We start from the raw sequence: 17,446 nt of genomic DNA, 5'->3' as shown, positions 1-17,446 counted from the left end.
GGGGTGTCCCGGTGCAGTCTTCGCAGGGGCTGGGAGGATCCTGGACCAGCCCTGGAGGGGTTTTCTGGGGGGGGGTGTCCCAGGCTGGCCCCCTGTAGCCCCTTCTCTGGGGGCTCCCTGACCCAGGTGTGGGGTGAGATGGGGACATAGGAGCAGGCTAGGTGTCTGGGGGAACCCCACAGCTTCCCGGGCATCCAGACCCCGTGGCTTCCCCGGAGAATAGGGGTCAAGAGGCCCAGGGCCACAGAGACGGGGGTCCCACAGGGCCAGGACTGGCCGTGCCCCCACCCGTCACCTCCCAGCCCTCTTCTGCCTGAGCGGAGCTGCACAATCTGCCCTTGTCCCCAGCGGATCCGAAGTAGGTCAGGGAGGCTGGGCTGAGCCCCCGGGGAGGGGAGCAGGTGGCAGCGGGGTGCAGAGGGCCCCAGGCACCCGCCCCAGTAGCCGCACCACCAGGTTGGTGCCCACCCCCTGTCCTGGTGGGACCCCGGTGTCCCCAGCCCAGGGGATGTGGGGCATTTCCTCAGCCCCTCTCTGGTTCCCTGGGGTGGTGCAGGATCCCTCTGCATCCTTGCAGGCTCTGCATCCCTCCCGGGAGCCAGAGTCTCATGGGTGCAGTTTGGGCTGGCTGAATCCTGGGGGACGGCACCCAGCGTGGGGACCTGGGGAGCTGGGGTTGGGGACCGAGCATGGGGCTGGGCTGGGCAGCAGCTGGGGCATGAGCACAAGGAATACGGAAGATGAGAGAGGGATTTCTCACCCCTCAATTGCAGTTAATAATTGATGAATGTTTTTACTGCAGGAGGCAAAGTTCTCTAGCGGTATCAGGGTGTGAGCGCAGAGCAGCCCGCCCGGCAGCATCCCCAGCGACGCGACCGCAGGTAAGGGATGTCGGCCCCTGCCCCGGCCCCCACGGGCACCGTGGCCCATTGTGGGGGGAGGCGGGGGTGTCTGTCAGCTGTGAGGCTGCCCACAGGCCATGGCACAAGAAGGGAGACACCATGGTGGTGTCACAGATTGCTCGTGGGCTCCAAGCGCTGCTTGGGGTGGCCGGGTTGAGCCCAAGCAATGGAGCCTCTAGCCATGCCCAGGAGAGGCTCCTGGGGTCCCCAAGCACCCCGATGGTCTCCAGCACCTGGAGGCCAACACTGTCCCCCCATGCCATGTCCCAGAGGAGCCTGTGCCCGGGTGTTGTGGCATGGAGCCTGACGCTTGCTCACCAGCTTGGCTCAGCAGAGGGGATTGTCCCCACCAAAGCCCCTCCTGCCCCAGTGGCTGCTCCCCAGGAGGGATTTGGGGTGGCTGGTGGGATCAGGCAGATGTCAGCCCCAGGTGCTTGTTCTCTGGTGTGTGCCCACAGGCTCGCTGGCAGGATGGCATGGCGTTCGCTGGTGCTGCTCCCCTTCCTCCTGGCAGCAGGTGAGAACTTTGCTCCGTGGCTGGCATGGATGGGCAGGAGGTGTTGGAGGTGCTTTCAGCCCCCAACACTCGTTCTGAATTCCCTGAGGGCAGCTGAGACCCCCAAAACAGCTGCCCACCCCATTGGCACCTTGGAGACCCAATGGCAACCTTGCTGCCCCAGGGCAAGGCAGAGCGGGCAGGGGGCTGGGCAGTGGGGATAGCATCCAGCATGGGTGCTGCAGCTGAAGGACAAGTGTGGTCTGGAGGTGGGAGATGTGGGATGAGCATGAGGAAGGTGAGGGGTGGTGGGTTCCCCTGCCTCCCCTGGAGACCCAAAACACGGCCAGGAGCTGGGGCTGGGGCTAGGGAGGTGCTGCCAGGCACAGGGGTGCAGGGCGCAGGCAGAGCACGGTGCAGAGGTGGTGCTCAGCACACCTCCTCCTTGTAGTTTCAGGCAACACAGCCCCCTTCTTCAACATGTCCTTCGTCTACGTGCCTGAAGACCTGGAGTTGGGTGAGTGGGGCAGTCTTGGGGAAGCTCTGGGGTGCAGGAGGAGCAGCCAGAGGGTCCTCGAGCAGGGACTGATGCTGCCTGTGCCCCCAGGCCAGCATGCTTTCCAGCTGACGGCTATTGACTTTGACGGGGACTCGCTCACCTACAGCATCAGTGGGCCAGAGTCCTTCTACTTCTCTGTCGATGCCCAGACAGGCAACGTGACGCTGAGGAACTCCCTGGACCGCGAGGTGAGGGCAGAGACCGGGGCAGATCTCCCTGCCTGAGCTGGGGGGGGTCTGGGGTGATGGGAATGGAGGGCCAAGCCATGAGACCCGTGGGAGAGCTGCTCATGGCGGTACCGTGGGTCACTCCCTGGCCCCGAAGCCCTGCTCCAGGGGGGAGAGCTGTCTGGGAGGAGCATCCCACCCAGGGGTGGCAGGTGGGAGGGCATTGGGGCTCAGCCATCCAAGGATCAAGCTCTGCCTGGCCCTGACCAAGTCCTGCCTTATGTCCCCCCCAGCACCAGGCCAGGCTCACCATCACCGTCAGGGTGTTCGACGGGATGAACGATGCAGTGAGTGCTGGGGCACGGGCTGGGTGGCTGAAGCGGGTGATGGGGATGGGAGCAGGGTGTCAGTGGGGCCGTGGACGAGGCTCGGTGGGGAAGGGGGCTGGAGGTGGGCTTTGCCCAGGAGCAGGTGATGCTGGCTGGCTTCAGAGCCAAGGTGGGCATGGGGTGCCAGAACCGCACCCAGCTCTGCTGGGCACCATCTCCCGCACCCATCCCACGCCCTCCCCGACACCCGGTAGGTCTCCAGAAAACTCGCGATCATTGTGGAGGACCGTAACGACAACGCTCCAGTCTTCCAGCACCTGCCATATGAAACCTTCGTCCCCGAGGTACCTCCCCAGGACCTCCCGTCCCCACGGGCAGCAGGGCAGGGGTGCTGGGTGCCTCCTGTGGCCTGGGTGCGCCGGGAACAGGCTGACCCTCCACCCGGGCGTGCAGTGACAGCGTGCCTGGGCGTGGGGCGATGGTGCAGCCGGCGCGGGTGACCTGGGAGCGCTCCGTGCCAGGGCAGCTCCCGGCAGGGGCCTCTCTGCCCGTCTGAGGCACTGGCGCATGGCTGGGACTCTGCCCTTGCGATGAGCTTCTCATCAGGGAGTGCCCGAGCTGCCGCTCGGGCTGGGCCAGGGTGAGGCCAGATCGGGGTGCAGACAGGGTGTGGGGTTCAGCCCAACTCCCCTCTGGCAGCCCCGGAGCTGGGGTGCAGCCCCTGCGCCCAGGGAGCTCTGGGGAGGGTGGCAGGGTGGATCCGGCCTCTGCCTTGTGTGAGCGAGGGCAGCAGCTCATCCCTGCGTGGCCCGCGGAACTGGGCAGCCCCTGGAGCTCTGAGGGGCCGGAGCACCCCACAGCAGGGCTGGCAGGGGCCGGGCCCAGCACCACCCCTCCTGCTGTCCTGGGTGATGCCACCCCCCCACCACTGTGTGCCCAGAACACGAAACTCGGCAGCATCATCTACACCGTGTTTGCCAACGACATCGACACCGGGAACGCCTCCAAAGTCAGCTACAGCATCGAGGAGGTGAGCACAGTGCATTGCAGAGTGGGGCGTGCCATACCCGAAACCCATCCCTGAGCCACCCCTGTGGGGCAGAAGGTGCTGGGTGACCCAGCCAGGGGCAGCCCCATGGCTCTGGGGGAGCAGGGGTATGCGTCGGGTCAGGAGGGCTGGCTCTGCACCCACTGGGCAATGGGTGCAAGGTGCTGAACAGTTGCAAGCTGGGGATGAGCCGGGTGGTAGGGAGTCCCCACAGCCCGTGGGCCAAGCCTGGCAGAAGGTTGGGGATTGAGCCCCCATCCCTGCTTGGGCACGTCTGCTCCCTGCCTTGGTGACATGGGGTGATGTCCCCTGCTCAGGTGATCCCAGACAACACGAAGAATCGCTGGCTTTTCTACATCCTGGCCAACGGGAACGTGGTGCTTAATGGCTCACTGGACTATGCTAAGAACACCTTCTACCAGCTCAAGATCCTCGCCAAGGTGGGGACCAGCCAGGCCGGGGGTGCAGGGCTGCCAGGTAAGGGTGCCATGGGGCTAACAGGTGCTCCGCTCCCCAGGATGGTGGGGGAATGCTGCACAATGTGTTGACCTTCCAGAATAGCTCAACCTACCTGTCTGTGACCATCCTCGACGAGCCCAATCTGGACCCACGGTTCCTCAACGAGCCCTACTCCAGCTCCGTACCAGAGAACTGCGCCCTGGTAAGAAGCCTGCCTGCCCCATAGCATGTCCCTACCCCTGGCCCTCCCTGGGGTCTCTGACGGCCCGGGGCATCTGGGCCACCAGGCATGGGGGCAGCTGGAGACATCATAGGTCCTGCCTTGGTGGTCATGTCCCCACAGGGCACCACTGTGCTGACGGTCACCGCCATGGACAGAGACACAGGGGTGAATGATAATATCTCCTACAGCATCACCAGTGAGTGATGGGGCAGGGCGGGATGGGCAGGGAGTGAGCAGTGGCAGGGTGGGATTGGCCAGGGGGGGATCAGGCAGCAAGGGGCACCACAGGGACTTGTTCTGGGCTCCCAGGCGCCGCCAGCATGCTCTGCTGGCAGAGAGGGCCAGGCCTGCGTTTCCCGGTGGCTGCAGCTGATTCCTGCTGTCCCGTTGCCCTAGATGCCAGTGTCCCCTTTGCTATCAGTTCCACGACGGGCACCATCACTGTGAGTGGGCTCCTGGATCGTGAGCAGCTGCCAGGCGAGGAGGTGCTACTGGAGGTCACGGTGAGTAGGAGGCAGCAAGGGGAACCCCATCCTCTTCCTCTCCCCTGGGCCCTCCGACCACCTCTCTCCTCCTGCCCAGGCGCGTGAGATGCACCTGGACATCCATGGCAAGGTGGCCCTGGCCAGGACCCTGGTGACAGTCACGGTGACCGATGTCAATGACAACAAGCCCCAGTTCTACCACTGCTCCCTTCCCAGCTGCAACTTCTCCACCGGTGCCCAGAACAACTTCAGGGGCAACATCATAGAGCACTCCTCCTCCAGACTGCCCGTGTCCAACCTCAGCATCGTCGCCCACGACCCTGACAAGGTGGGAGCCTGTCCAGGGGGCTGAGAAAGGGTGCAGGTGTTTTTCCTTGCTGCACCACCCACCCTCACTCCTGCATGTCTCTCCCGGCAGAGCATCAACAGCAATTATGAGCTGTACCTGCAGGGTCCAAATGCCAGCGCCTTCACTGTCTCCCCCGCAAAGATCGTGGGCACAGGGGAGGTCCAGCTCCTGGTGCAAGACCCATCCTCTGTGGACTATGAGATAAGCCATATCATGGTGGTGCAGGTGGGACCCGTAGGGTTGGCTCACTGTGGGGGCATTCCCTGCTCCCTGCATATGCTGGGGAAAAGCGGGGACACAGCCCTTCTCCTGCAGGGTTCAAAAGCCAAAGCAGAACATGGCTCTGCCCTGGCAGCTTGTTTGGTGCAGGGGAGCTGGGCTGGAGTGTGACACGTCTCTTTCTTATGTTTGGGGACCCATGTGAGACACTGTCCCTTCTCCATCCTGCAGATCATTGCAAATGACATGGGGAACCCCGCGGACTGCTGCTCCACGGCCACTGTGACCATCAGCCTCATTGACAGCAACGACCACATCCCTGAGTTCCCCCAGAACACCTACAACCTGAGTGTGGTGGAGGGCAGCCCTGCTGGCACCATCATCTCCCCAAACATCACGGTCAGGCGCTGGGCAGGGAGTGGGCACAGCTTACATCCCCCAAGCAGGATGCTGGGCACGCCTGGCACCGCTAATGCAGCTTGCGTTGAGGGCACTGGTCTCTCCATGCACATAGGAAGGAGGTGGTGCCAGCGGGCACACAGACTGTGGGACCCTGTGCCCATCAGGGCCACATTTTTGGGGTGCTCACTGCCAGCGGCCAGTGCCCCAGACTCATCACTGCTTTGGGGGCTAAGGCAGACTGAACAGACCCTTCCTTCTCTCTTTTAGGCCTATGATCCAGACAGCGGTGTCCTGGGCCAGATCACCTACCAGCTGCTCCCGGAGAGCATGTACGTAGGGGCACAACCAGCCACGACCAGGATATTGTCCTGGAGAGGGAGCTCCAGGCCTGAGCCCTCGTGATGGCTCTGTGTGTGCCGTAGCCGTAAAATCTTCATGGTGAACGCCACGACCGGGGCAGTACTGGTGCAGAACGGGAGCTTGCTGGACCGGGAGACTCGCTCCATCTACTACGCCAACCTCCAGGCCAAGGATGGGGGCAACCTGGTGGGCACCACAGTGCTGGAGATCACTGTGCTGGATTACAACGACATGGCACCCATCGTCACCGGCTCCTACTTCATCTCAGTGGAAGAGGGGCTGAACATCAGAACGCAGATCCAGGTATGCACTGATGGAGGTGGAGGGGATGATGAGGGGCTGTCAGAGAGGAGTAGGGACTGTCCCCGTGGTGCTGGACAGCCCCGTTCCAACCCCTGACCTTTTCAGGCTATTGACAACGACGAGCCTGGCAACCTCAACAGCAAACTGGGTTTCAAGATCTTGCCAGGACCATTCAGCAACAACTTCACCATCAACGCATCCACAGGTGAGATGCACAGCAAGGAGCCACTGGACCGCGAGGCCTTGGAAGACGAGCAGGGGCAGATGGTGGTGACTGTGAAGGTGTATGACCACGGCACGCCGCAGCTCAGCACCTTAGTGAACGTCACCATCACTGTGGGGGTAAGCCCGGGGCACAAGAGGGGACACGCTGGGGCAGGCTGGGGCTTGGAGCTGAGATGGATGGGCAGGGAAGGGATGTGGGATCCCTGGCCGTGGCAGAGGCACCATGTTCCCAGGCTCCCTGTGGGGGTGGAGGGAAGACTTGATGCAGGGAGGCAGGAGAGGGCTTGTGTCCCTCCTGCCTGCAGGTAGGTCCACACTCCTGTCCCCAGCCTGCTGTGGGGCACCCTGTTTCCTGGAGCAGCTACAACCATGGGCTTTGTCTCCTGCAGGACACAAACGACAATGCACCCATGTTCCTCAAGCAGTTCTATGAGTTCTCAGTCTTTGAAGACTCTCCAGGTAGAAGTTGCACAACCAGATTCATGGGACCAGTGGTGTCCCCGAGTCAGTGCCCACTGGCCACTGAGTGTCTGTCTCCATCTGCAGAGTCCTTCGTGGGTATGGTGGAGGCCACAGACGCCGACCAAACAGACATCAATTCCCGCATTTCCTTCCTGCTTCAGAGGGGCAGTGGCTCCAGCAACTTCTTGATCCGCTCATCCCGCCTAGGGCCAGGGCACTATGGTGGGCAGCTGTCTGTGGACACCAACATGTCCCTGGACTATGACACCCTGCAGCAGAAGTTATTCTCCTTGGTGGTGCTGGCAGACAACACAGCCGCAGAGAACGTGGGGGACACTGCCAGTGTCTCGGTGGTGGTCCACATCCTAGACATCAATGATGAGCCCCCCACTGTCTCGCTGCAGGATGTGCACATAAGCGAGAACGGCACACAGCAGGGTCTGGTCTACACGCTGGTCGCCTCCGACCCAGACACTAACCACTCACTGGTCTTTGAAGAACTGGCGGTCACCTGCTTCAAGGGCGCGAGCAGTGCCGGGGAGGTGTGCTGGGACTGGTTCGTGCTGGCACCCAATGGCTCAGTGCTGGTGAACAGCTCGGACATTGACTACGAACTGTGCGACAGGGTGGTGCTCACGCTGCGGGCTGAAGACCTGTACACCGAGAGGGGCAACCGCTACAGCCAGAATGGTACGGCGCCCACTCCCCGCTCCTTCTACTGCCACTGGGCATGGAGGGAGGTGGGACCTGCCTCTCCCACCTCCCAGGAGGAGCTGTGGGGAGCAGCGTGGGAGCTGGGTGGTTTGGCAATGGAGGGAGGGTGTCCCCAGTTCTTTTGGTCCCTGCCACCGAGACCTGAGCCTGCTGGGAGGATGGGACTCCCAGGGGAAGCAGAGGAGGGTGCTGCAGGGCTGCTCTGTTGGTGACCAGAGTTCTGCTTTTGGGGCATTTGCAGAAACCCTGAGGATCCTCATCACCGATGTGAATGACAACACGCCGCTCTTCCTGCCCATCGTGGAGACCTTCGGTGAGAAGCTGGGGCTGGTGCAACCTGTGGGCTCCTCTCTGCACCCACACATGCTCTGCCATGCTCCCTGGCAGCGGGCACCTTCCCCCAGCCAGGGCAGGGCTGTGAGAGGTGCAGGGGCCAGGCTGGGGTTACTCCATGCTTTCCATGAAGGCCGTGGGGCCGAGGGCAGTGGGGGGATGCTTGGAGCTCTGCTGAGCCCTGGGGTTGTGTGGGCATGAGGTCTGCAGCAAGCCTGGCTGCACACCAGCATGACTGCGCCATCCATCTGTCTTTCCCTGGCAGTGGTTGTCCCCGAAATCTCTCCTGTGGACCTGCAAGTGGCTACCGTAAAGGTGAGGAGCTGTGTGCATGCGTCTGTCAGTCTGTGGAGCTGGGCTCACCTCTCCGCACCGTGGGCAGGCAGTGGCCTTTCTCATCCATGCTCCTGCCATGCTTTGTCCCTGCAGGCCACGGACGCTGACTCAGGGCTGAAGGGAACCATCACCTTCTCCATTGTCAGTGTGGTGCTCGTGGATGACAAAGGGGTCAGCCGGCCCTTCGAGAACCTCTTCAAGGTGGTGACAACGCCTGAGCAGGACAGCTATGTCGGGAGCATCCAGTGAGGCCATGGGTCTGGGCCAGGGTGGGGGGAACGTGGGTCAGCTCCTGCCTGCCACAAGGCAGGGGTGCAGGCAGGGCCAGTGCAGGCTGGCAAGGGGGCAAATCCATCCTGGGGTCCTGCCCTGGGCATGGTGGCAGGGTGGAGCTTGGGGGGATAGTGATGCCCTGGCAGGGATGTCCCATGGGATCGCTGACATCCCCATCTTGCAGGGTGGCCAGCAACCTCGATGGCTCACTGAAGGGGCAGTACCAGGTGACAGTGGAGGCTCAGGACCGTGAGGCACCAGTTCACACAGCACAGACCGTGCTGAACGTGAGTGTCACCCCTGCCCCCCCATCCAGGGACGCCCCACGGCCTGCCCAGCCCTGCTCACCCCTGCTCTCCCCACGCAGATCTTTGCAGTAGATCAGAGCTACCGCATTCGCCTCCAGTTCATGACAACGGTGGATGAAGTCCAGAGTAACTCTGAAAATATCAAAGTGTAAGGGGTGCAGGGCTGGGGTGGTTGGTGCATGGCTGGGCAGCGGGGGACACGAGCATGCAGGCCAGGACCCACCGACCGTCTCTCCCAGCTTCATAGACCATGAAGGGGACCAAGGCAGGCAGGTCCCCACCAGAGCCAGGGACTGCAGGGGGTCCAGCCGCTTCCCGTGCCCACGAGCGGAGCGGCAGGACACCCAGCCCAGCCTCCCTCCATCCTTCCTGTTCCTAGGGCCCTGACCACCGCAACTAAGGCAGGGGTCTACGTGGTGGCCATCCGGACCATAGAGGACACCCGTGCCGCCCAGTGAGTGGGGCCATGCAGGTGGTGAGGAAGGGGACGTGGTGGTGGCATCGGAGGGGGTCACCCTGGGGCAGGGCACCGTGCCCTGCACCCCACTCACCCCATCTTTGATCCCGCAGGGTGAAAGCCAAGTCAGTAATGGAGGCGTACTTCGTCTACAGCAACGGCACTGCCCTGGACGTCAACCAGCTGAGCGTGTGCGTGCTGGGGCGGGGGCCGCGCATGGGCACTGCCACACGCCTGGACCGGCCCAGCCGCTCACGCCTCCGCTTTCCTCGGCAGGCTCATACAGTCCAACCCGCTGGTCCTGGCTGAGCTGGTGAACCTGGGCCTGGCCGTCATCGTGAGTGGGGACGGGCAAGGGGCACAGAGAGGGCACCAGCAACGTGTGGGGCTACGGGGTGGTCCGCTGGCCAGGGCTGTGCCCTCACCCCTGCTCTGCACCAGGGCCCCGGGGAGGTGGCAAAGCCCACCAGGGAGACAGAGCTGATCGGCATCATCGCAGGGCTGGCAGCGTTCCTGCTCATCTTCATCCTCGTCATAACCCTGGTCTTGATTCTCACCACCAGGAGGTACCGCACCGCCCGCACCCCTCCTGCCTCGCCCACCACCCCCATCCTCACCGGCAACCCTAAACCCATCCCTACCTCCCATCCCATTCCTTTCCACCCCATCCCATGGCCCAGCTCCCCCTGCCCCTCTCACACGCCCTGTCCCTGGGCTTTGCAGCTACAAGAGGAAGCTGAGTGCGATGAAGGCTCTGAAAGTGGCCACAACGTTCAGCCCTGCCATGGCACAGCAGGGAGCCGGCATCCCCGGGACCAACCAGTACAATGCAGAGGGGTGAGTGGGGGCAACCTGTGGCAGGAGGGGAGAACCCGGCATGTCCCCCACATGCAGGGGCTGCAGGGCTCGCTGGCACACTCCTGCCTGGGGGGACATGGCTGCCCTGGGCTGACCCCACAGCCCCACGGGACGGTCACTCACCTACCACCCGTCCCTGGCCAGGGCCAACCCTATGCTGAACCTGTCACTCAATCCCTCCCACGACCTGGGCTTTCACGAGGACTCCAGCTCTGTAGCCAGGTGAGCTCTGTGGGCAGGTCCCAAAGGCCACGGGGCCATCACCCTGTGTCCCCACTCCGCCAGTGCCAGGGCCCTCTTCTACCCCCCCACCCTCCACTCTCCACAGCATGAATTCCCTGGATGAAAACACAGTAAATGCACCCGGGGACAACAACCTCAAGGCCAAGGTGAGTGTGCAAAGAACTGCTGGTGCCCAGCAGGGAGTCCTCCCACCGCACCCCCCTGCCCCCTCCTCTCTGCTTTGGTTCCCGGGCTCCTGGATCCCTCATATCCCCCATATCCTCTCCATCCCTTTGCCAGCCCCCAGCTCCTGGGAAGGACAGGAGTGTCCCTGTCGCCCATCTCTGTCCCCATCCCCTCTGACCACACTCTCCTTCTGCAGCAGGGCAAAACACAGCTGACAGACCCCACTGACGAGGAGGTGCTGGTGGCCGCCCTGAACATGAAGGAGCCCACCAAAACAGCATACATCAACACCACCTTCACCACCACAGACTTGTGAGCAGGCGCAGGGGTGCAGCAGGGCCGGAGCGGGACTTGGGCAGCTGCTTTGAAGATGTTGTGTTCAGAGGCTGGTAATAAACCTGTCCCACGGGGGTCATAAGTGTCCTGCGGCCATCACCCCGGGGGGCTCAGCCAGCTTGGGGGCATCTCTCCTGGCACGAGGTGCTGGTTTTGGGCCAGGCTGGTGCCGGAAGGGAGGTGAGTGCCGCCACGGGGCTCAGCGTGGCTTCTTGTCCACAGTACCCTTCCCTGGGCTGCCCCACTGTCCCCTGGCCCCGCTCAGCCCCAGGGGATGGAGGTGCAGGCAGCCCCACTCAGAGGTTTGTGCAAGGTTTTATTACCCAACATCCACATTGACAGGTTGGTCCTCCCGCCCCCTTCCTCCCCCCGCCCCCAAAAAAAGAAGTGAAGAGGAAAAAAAGAAAGTAGGTGATGAAGCCGCAACGCCAGTGTGCTGCAGCCTGGTGTGCCACAGCTCGGGGCTGGAGGTGGGGGACAGCCCGGGGCGGGGGGGGGGGGGGGGATGCCCCAGGGCTCCCTGTCTTCCCCGAGTGCCCATGGCACCGTTCCCGCAGCCCAAGGCACTGAGCAGAGCCAGCACAGAGCAGGCACCAGCCGCAGCTCTGACTGCCAGCTGGTGCTTCAGCGAGCCCTTCGCAGCACACCCCCCGGGGCAAGAGACAGCCCCGCAGGCCCAAAGCAAGCCCAGGATGTACAACAGGGGTCTGGGGGGGCAAGACTTGCCCCTTAAAGAGAGGAAGTGGCTGCACTGATGGCCCTGGCACCTTAAGCTCTCCTGCACCTCTGCCCAGAGGGGATGGTGCAGCTCCTCAAGCACCCCCGTTTGCAGCCTCCTGCCTATCAGGTGTAGGGCACAGATGGGCACAGACCTGGGCCCCCCCTCGCTGCGGCACTGCGGGGCTGGTCCTCTGCATGGGGCCAGGCTGGAGGGGCCAGGACCCATGTCTCGGCAGGACGCCGTGGTGCTGCTGGCCACGGGGATGCTCACCCCCCCGCACGCCGACCCTTTGCTCCCGACGCTCTCCAGGCCGGCGGGGCGCAGGCAACATAGGAAAAGTGTTTGAAAAGAGGGTCACGGCCCTGCAGGCCACCAGGGAGGAGGTGACTCCAGGCAGGACGCGCATGGCTGAAAGTGTCTCTTAAAAAGCTCCAAAAATGCAAACACGGTTCAATAAAAGCCCCCCCACCCCCCACCCTGTAAAACCCCAGCTGTAAAAAGTGGCAGCGCTTTGCAGCCTTCGCATCCCTGGCTGCCATCAGACGAGAGCAGCCAGCAGGGCTGGAGGGACCCGCACAGGGACACGCATCCACATCCCCAGCATGTGGTGCCTCTCTGGCACCGGGGCAGCTGGACAGGCCCGGTGGCAGGGCAGCCTTCATCCCCACCACCAGCCATGGCGAGGACGTGCCAAGGGCTCTGACGGCCGCTCCCAGGCAGATCCCCAGGCAGGGTGAGCTGGGGGCCATGGGGACAGACTCCCCAAGCGCCTCCAGCCACAGTGACGGGGATGAGCGGCTCTCCACCACAGCCGTAGCTGGCCCCAGTCTCTCCCATTTGAGATCTGTCCCGGTGCCCTGCGTGGCCACATCCTCCGAGCTCCGGGGCACCCACGGCACGGCAGTGGGGCAGAGAGGACAGGGCTGTGGAGGTCCAGGCTGAACGCCCCTGCACCGGGCAGCCACGGAGACCCGCGTGTGCACAGCCATGGGCTGGTCAGAGCGTGGCCGAGCCCTGGGCAGGCAAAGCGGTGGCACGGCGACGCACCAGCGTCTCTCCAGCACAGGGAGCAACGCTGCTGCCTGGTGTGCGAGCGAGGCCAGAGCTCGGGGGAGCCAGCAGCGACCTGCCCGTGCCCACCCTGAGCCACGTCCAGACCTGTGCCACGGGCAGGAGATGCCACGGAGCAGCCATCTCCGGCTAGAAGGAGCCACGTGCTTCCTCGTGCTGAAAAAAGCCACCAAGCACAGAGACAGGACACCAGCCTCACGTCCCAGGGCACCTCCACGGGGCTAGGCTGGTGGGGGGACACCAGGCTGGCAGGGGGACCCCCGGCAAAGGAGACGCCTTGCCCCAGCGTGCAGTGCTCCATCACCGCCTGCCCCAGCCCCAGGAGCCCCGCACACTGGCAGCGGGCGTCTCGGGACACCGGGGCAGAGAGCCCTCCCCGCTTCCCCCGAGAAGCCCCGCGGCACCCCCACCCCGCCGGCGCGGGCAGCGGCTCACTCCATGGCGGGGCCGGTGCGGGAGCAGCACCGGGGCCGCCGGACGTTTTGCAGCAGAGCCCGAAAGATGCTGGGCTGCCTCTTGGCTTCGCCTTTGCGGGGGGCTCCCTTGACGGAGCCGGCACGGGTGCTCTGAGGGGTCATCACCACCTGCCGCCCGTGCTCCTCGATCTGCTTCTCCAGGTGCTTCTGGATGGCCATGCCCAGCACCTCCACCTCCATGGAGGCCCCATACACCTCCCACGTCATCCCCTTCTCGTCCCAGCTCACCTCCCGGATGGGCTCCGGAGCCTCCTCTGCCACTGTCCCCTTCACATGCACCTCGGGGTACGAGGCCTGCGGGGACTTGGCCACCGGCGTCATGGGCCCAGTGGCCACCGAGCGGGTCTCCACAGGCATGGACACCTGCATCTCCGCGTCCTTCTTGGAGGGCTCTGGGTGCGGGGGGGGCAACAGAGCCCGGCTCTCTCCTGGGGAAGGTGAAGGCAGCAGCCCCACCCGGGGGGCTCATGGGGCTCAAGGCCACCGACACCAGGGACGCTCGGCTGTCCACTTGCGTCCCCGTGTCCTGCATCCCGGCGTCCTGCGGTGGGGTCACCTTGAAGGAGTAGGACTCACAGAGCAGCTTGGCTGTCCGGGGCTGCTGGCTGCTCCCGGCATCCGCACCCTGGGCTGGGCTCCCCTCAGCTCTGCCCTGGCCCAGGGCAGCAGGGCTCAGCCCTGCCTCGCTTTGGCCCCCGCTCCCCGCAGTGCCGGTGCCAGCGGGGTCTGCCGTGCCCCCCTGGGGGTGCTTGGGAGCCTCGCTGCCCCTTAGCTGGGGCGCAGCGCCCAAGGACGTCCCTGTGCCATCCTGGGGCTGCTCCTGGCTTGGAAGTTCAGCTGCTCCGGTGCCCACGGCAGGCTCCACGAACGCCACGTGTTTGGCAGGAGCCGGCACGCTCCCCATGTCCTTGCTGGGTGCCTTGAGGCAGGGCTCGGGCAGGGGGGGCACGGGGGCTGTGTTCTCCTTCTGGGTGCTGGGGACCCCCATCCCCACGGGACCACAGGCAGGGGCAACGCCACTTGGTCCCCCGCAGCTCCCCGTCACTGCCGCCACACTTGGCTCCACGCCAGCGTCTGGGAGAAGCGTGCTGGGAGCCGGTCCCGTCGGTGATGGCACCTTCTCCACCGCTGGGCTGGCCATGGTGCCCTGGGCCTCCAGCTCAGCCACGCAGCAGGTCCTCATGGCACGGCTCCCCGCGGCACAGCCGGAGCCGGGCAGGCACTCGCCCACCGGTGGGCAGCCAGGGGAGCTGGCGCTGGGCTCGCAGGTGTCCTCGGCCCCGGCCTGGCGGCTCAGCAGCTGCAGCCCCTCGGGCTCCTTAGCACTGCCCATGCCCGGGGAAGGCTTCTCCCATGCTAGTCCCGCTGCTGGTCTGCAAGAGAGAGGATGGGGCAGTGAGGGAGAAGCAGTGCATGGACACCCAGTCCCTCTCGGCTGCCAACTGTTTTTCTCCACGCCACCCGTGACAACAGGTTGGGCGGCCGCCTGGAGCACCCACCAGCCCTGGCACAGCCTGTGTGGTGGCAGCCGGTGCCTGGCCCCACGAGAAGGGAGGAACGGTGTCGGTCGCCTACCGTAAAAGCCAGCCTTCCCCTGGCGCGGCCAGACCGGGAGCGGGATCCAGGCGCTGCTGCGGCTGCTGGAGAGGGGGATGTGGTGTAGGCACCCCTGTGGAGAGAGCGGCAGCTGGAGCACGGTCCGGGCGTCAGGCTGGGAGCCTGGGATGCTCGGCACCCCCTGCCTGCCAGTGGGGAGCTGGGCAGAATGTGGGGTGAGAGCGAGCTGGGCCGGGGGCCTGAGGTGTGCTGCAGGGCACAGCAGGGCCACGGGGCAGGCCAAGTCCTTCCCTCTGCTCGCTGGGAGCAGCATCCCCGGAGCTGGGAGTGACATGCGTCCCCCAGGCACGGGAACCCCCAGCTCAGCACCTACGCCCCGTGTTGCGGATGTGCCGAGCTCCCGGCCGTGCTGCGCAGAGCTGGCTGCAGGCAGGCACCCTGGCACAGCGGGGGGGCACAGGTTGCTGTCACCCAACTGGCCCCAAACTCTCCCCAGCCCCGTGGGACAGCCCTGTAGCAGGAGCATGGCGGGAAGCCCCAAGTTCTCCGGGAGCCCCCCAGCTCTGCCAGTGCCAGCGAGTCCCTCGGGAGCTGGGAGCACATGGGTCCCACAGCTGTGGGGCACTCCACGCCTCTGGCCACGGCCACTCGTGGGTCCCGCAGAGGGCAGAGCCAGGCAGACACGGCTGGAGCCGAGCGAGTCCCCCCCAAGGGAAGCAGCAGGAGCAGGGACCAGGCTGGCACCGACCCCCCCGCGGCCGCCCAGCACCGCCGGAGCCCCTGAGACAATGACACCGCCCCCCCCCCCCATCCCTGTCTTCCCACGCAGCACCCCGTTCCCGGGGGGGGGGCCCTGCCGCCCCGCACCCCGACCTGCCCTGACAGCACCCTACGTCCCGGGGGGCTGTGGGTGCCCCGCCCGGCCCGGGGCTGGGCGTGCTGCCCCGGTACTGCTGCTCCACGGAGAAGCTGCGAGCCCCGGCACACGTGTGTGCAGACGCTCAGGCAGGCAGACACGCGTGTGCACAGGCACGCGCACACGCACAGACACGCGTGTGCACACGCACAGGCACGCAAACGCCAGCACATGGCTACGGGCACACCCGCACGCACGGACACGCGTGTGCACGCCCCGGCCCCGGTTCCCCGGCCGAGCCCCGGGCAAAGCCGCCCCCGCGGCAGCCCCGGCCGGGGCTGGGGGGGGGGGGGGGGGGAGGGAGGAGGCCACCCCGACACCGACCCCGCCGCCCATCCCGGGGCCCGCGCCGCCGCCCCCCCCCCCGCCCTGGGGGTGCCGGTACGGGGCGGGCGGCGGCGGCCCGCAGCGCCTCGGCCCGGTCCCGCCACGTGCGCCCCGGGGCCGCCGTTACCTGCGGCGGCGGATCCTCCCGTCCCGTCCCGCTCCGCTCCGCTCCGCTCGGCTCCGGCGCGGCGGCGGCGGCAGCGGCGGCGGCGAGCATGCGTGGGGCGGCGGCGGCGGGGGCGGTACCGCGCCCCGGCCCGCTCCCCCCCGGCTGCCGCCCGCCCCGGCGCCCCCGGGCAGCGGTGGGGAGGAGAGGGAGGGCCGGCTGCCGCGAGGAGCGTGGGGGTCCCAGCACCCCCCGGTGTCATCGCTGTGACCCCACCGGCCCGCCCTGGGGGCTCCCCGTCACCCCACAGCCCCCCCCCCGCCCCCCGCATCCCCCAGCATCGCCCCCCCCGTGTCCCCCAGGGACGGTCACCCCGGCACCCCCCCGTGCACCCGGGCACAGCAGGGCACGTGGCCGGCACCCGCCGGCTCAGGGGGTCCCCAGCCCTTAGCGTGGGTCCCGTGGGTGGGGGTGACAGCCACACGGAGCCCGGTCCCTCTCCTACCTGGTGATGGAGACGGCCGCTTCCCTCCCAGGCATCACTTGGGGGGGGGGGGGGGGGGCTGCACCCCAACCAGCCCGAGGGACGGGGACAACGTGCCACCGCGGCGGGGATGGAGCTGGGCTCCCGCGTACCCCTCGCCCAAGGGTGGGGGAGGATGGGGAGGGGAGAACGTCCCCGTCTCCCTCCCGGCAGCGCTTGCCTCTGCTCCCGGGCTCAGGCTTTGTCTAACTCCTTCCCACGCACTCCCGCTCGCGCTGCGGGGGGGAAGGCGGCCTGCTCGCCTCGCCTGCATCCCCCCCCCCAAAACCCTCCAGCATCAGCATCTCCCTGAACCCCCCCCCCCCAGCTGCCTCCCATCACCCAATAGGGTCAGGATCCCCTCCCTGGCTGGGGGATGTCAACACTGGAGCAGGAGCTGTAGATCTATAGGGTTCGGGGGGTGGTGGTGGTAACCCCAAGACAGGGGAACCTATAGATCTATAGAGTGAGGCCAGTGCGATGGGAGCTGGCACACCTGGTTGCTTGGAGACAAGGGAGGTTGGAAATGCTCCTTCCAGTAAACAGCCAGGCTGGAACAAAACCCCAAAGGCTAAAAATAGGGAGGCAGGATATGGAAATAAAATAAAAAGCATTGCTTTACCCTCCCTGGGGCAGAGCAGGGCAGCCCCATGTCACCGCTGGGCACCCCAGTGGGTGGATGGGGTGGGGGTGCGTCACTGCACCCATCAGTGTGTTCCCCCCCTCAAGGTGTCTGTT

General features: G+C 65.5%; 2 protein-coding genes across 3 annotated transcripts; one reads left to right on the top strand and one right to left on the bottom strand.

Annotated features, from left to right (window-relative positions):
• The first annotated feature begins 374 nt into the window (after nt 1-374).
• On the top strand, nt 375-11,086 carry CDHR2 (cadherin related family member 2). Of its 2 annotated transcripts, none has more exons than XM_029998391.2 (33): nt 375-456; nt 803-881; nt 1,361-1,419; nt 1,850-1,915; nt 2,006-2,145; nt 2,418-2,471; nt 2,708-2,797; nt 3,394-3,483; nt 3,819-3,941; nt 4,019-4,162; nt 4,304-4,379; nt 4,580-4,686; nt 4,766-4,996; nt 5,087-5,242; nt 5,468-5,635; nt 5,906-5,967; nt 6,061-6,301; nt 6,407-6,643; nt 6,916-6,985; nt 7,073-7,678; nt 7,944-8,015; nt 8,301-8,350; nt 8,465-8,616; nt 8,829-8,931; nt 9,012-9,100; nt 9,332-9,406; nt 9,523-9,600; nt 9,686-9,746; nt 9,851-9,975; nt 10,133-10,246; nt 10,412-10,489; nt 10,596-10,656; nt 10,875-11,086. In XM_029998391.2, the coding sequence occupies exons 3-33, from the start codon at nt 1,374-1,376 to the stop codon at nt 10,989-10,991; spliced, it is 3,882 nt and encodes a 1,293-aa protein (XP_029854251.1). In that variant the 5' UTR covers nt 375-456; nt 803-881; nt 1,361-1,373; the 3' UTR covers nt 10,992-11,086. The 2 variants fall into 2 exon arrangements, with proteins under 2 accessions (XP_029854251.1, XP_029854250.1); XM_029998390.2 differs by having other exon boundaries at nt 10,872-11,086.
• A 224-nt stretch (nt 11,087-11,310) lies between these two features.
• Nucleotides 11,311-16,262, bottom strand: GPRIN1 (G protein regulated inducer of neurite outgrowth 1). The gene is given in 4 exon segments (XM_029998392.1): nt 11,311-13,673; nt 13,675-14,652; nt 14,855-14,948; nt 16,207-16,262. Coding segments are annotated over 2 exon segments (1,377 nt in total). The 5' UTR covers nt 14,613-14,652; nt 14,855-14,948; nt 16,207-16,262; the 3' UTR covers nt 11,311-13,234.
• Between the last annotated feature and the right edge of the window lie 1,184 nt (nt 16,263-17,446).

The sequence above is a fragment of the Aquila chrysaetos genome, chromosome 22, assembly GCF_900496995.4.
Source record: "Aquila chrysaetos chrysaetos chromosome 22, bAquChr1.4, whole genome shotgun sequence".
Lineage (NCBI taxonomy): Eukaryota > Metazoa > Chordata > Aves > Accipitriformes > Accipitridae > Aquila > Aquila chrysaetos.
Note: the sequence above shows the minus strand (reverse complement) of the source record. Positions and strands in the feature narration are given on the sequence as shown.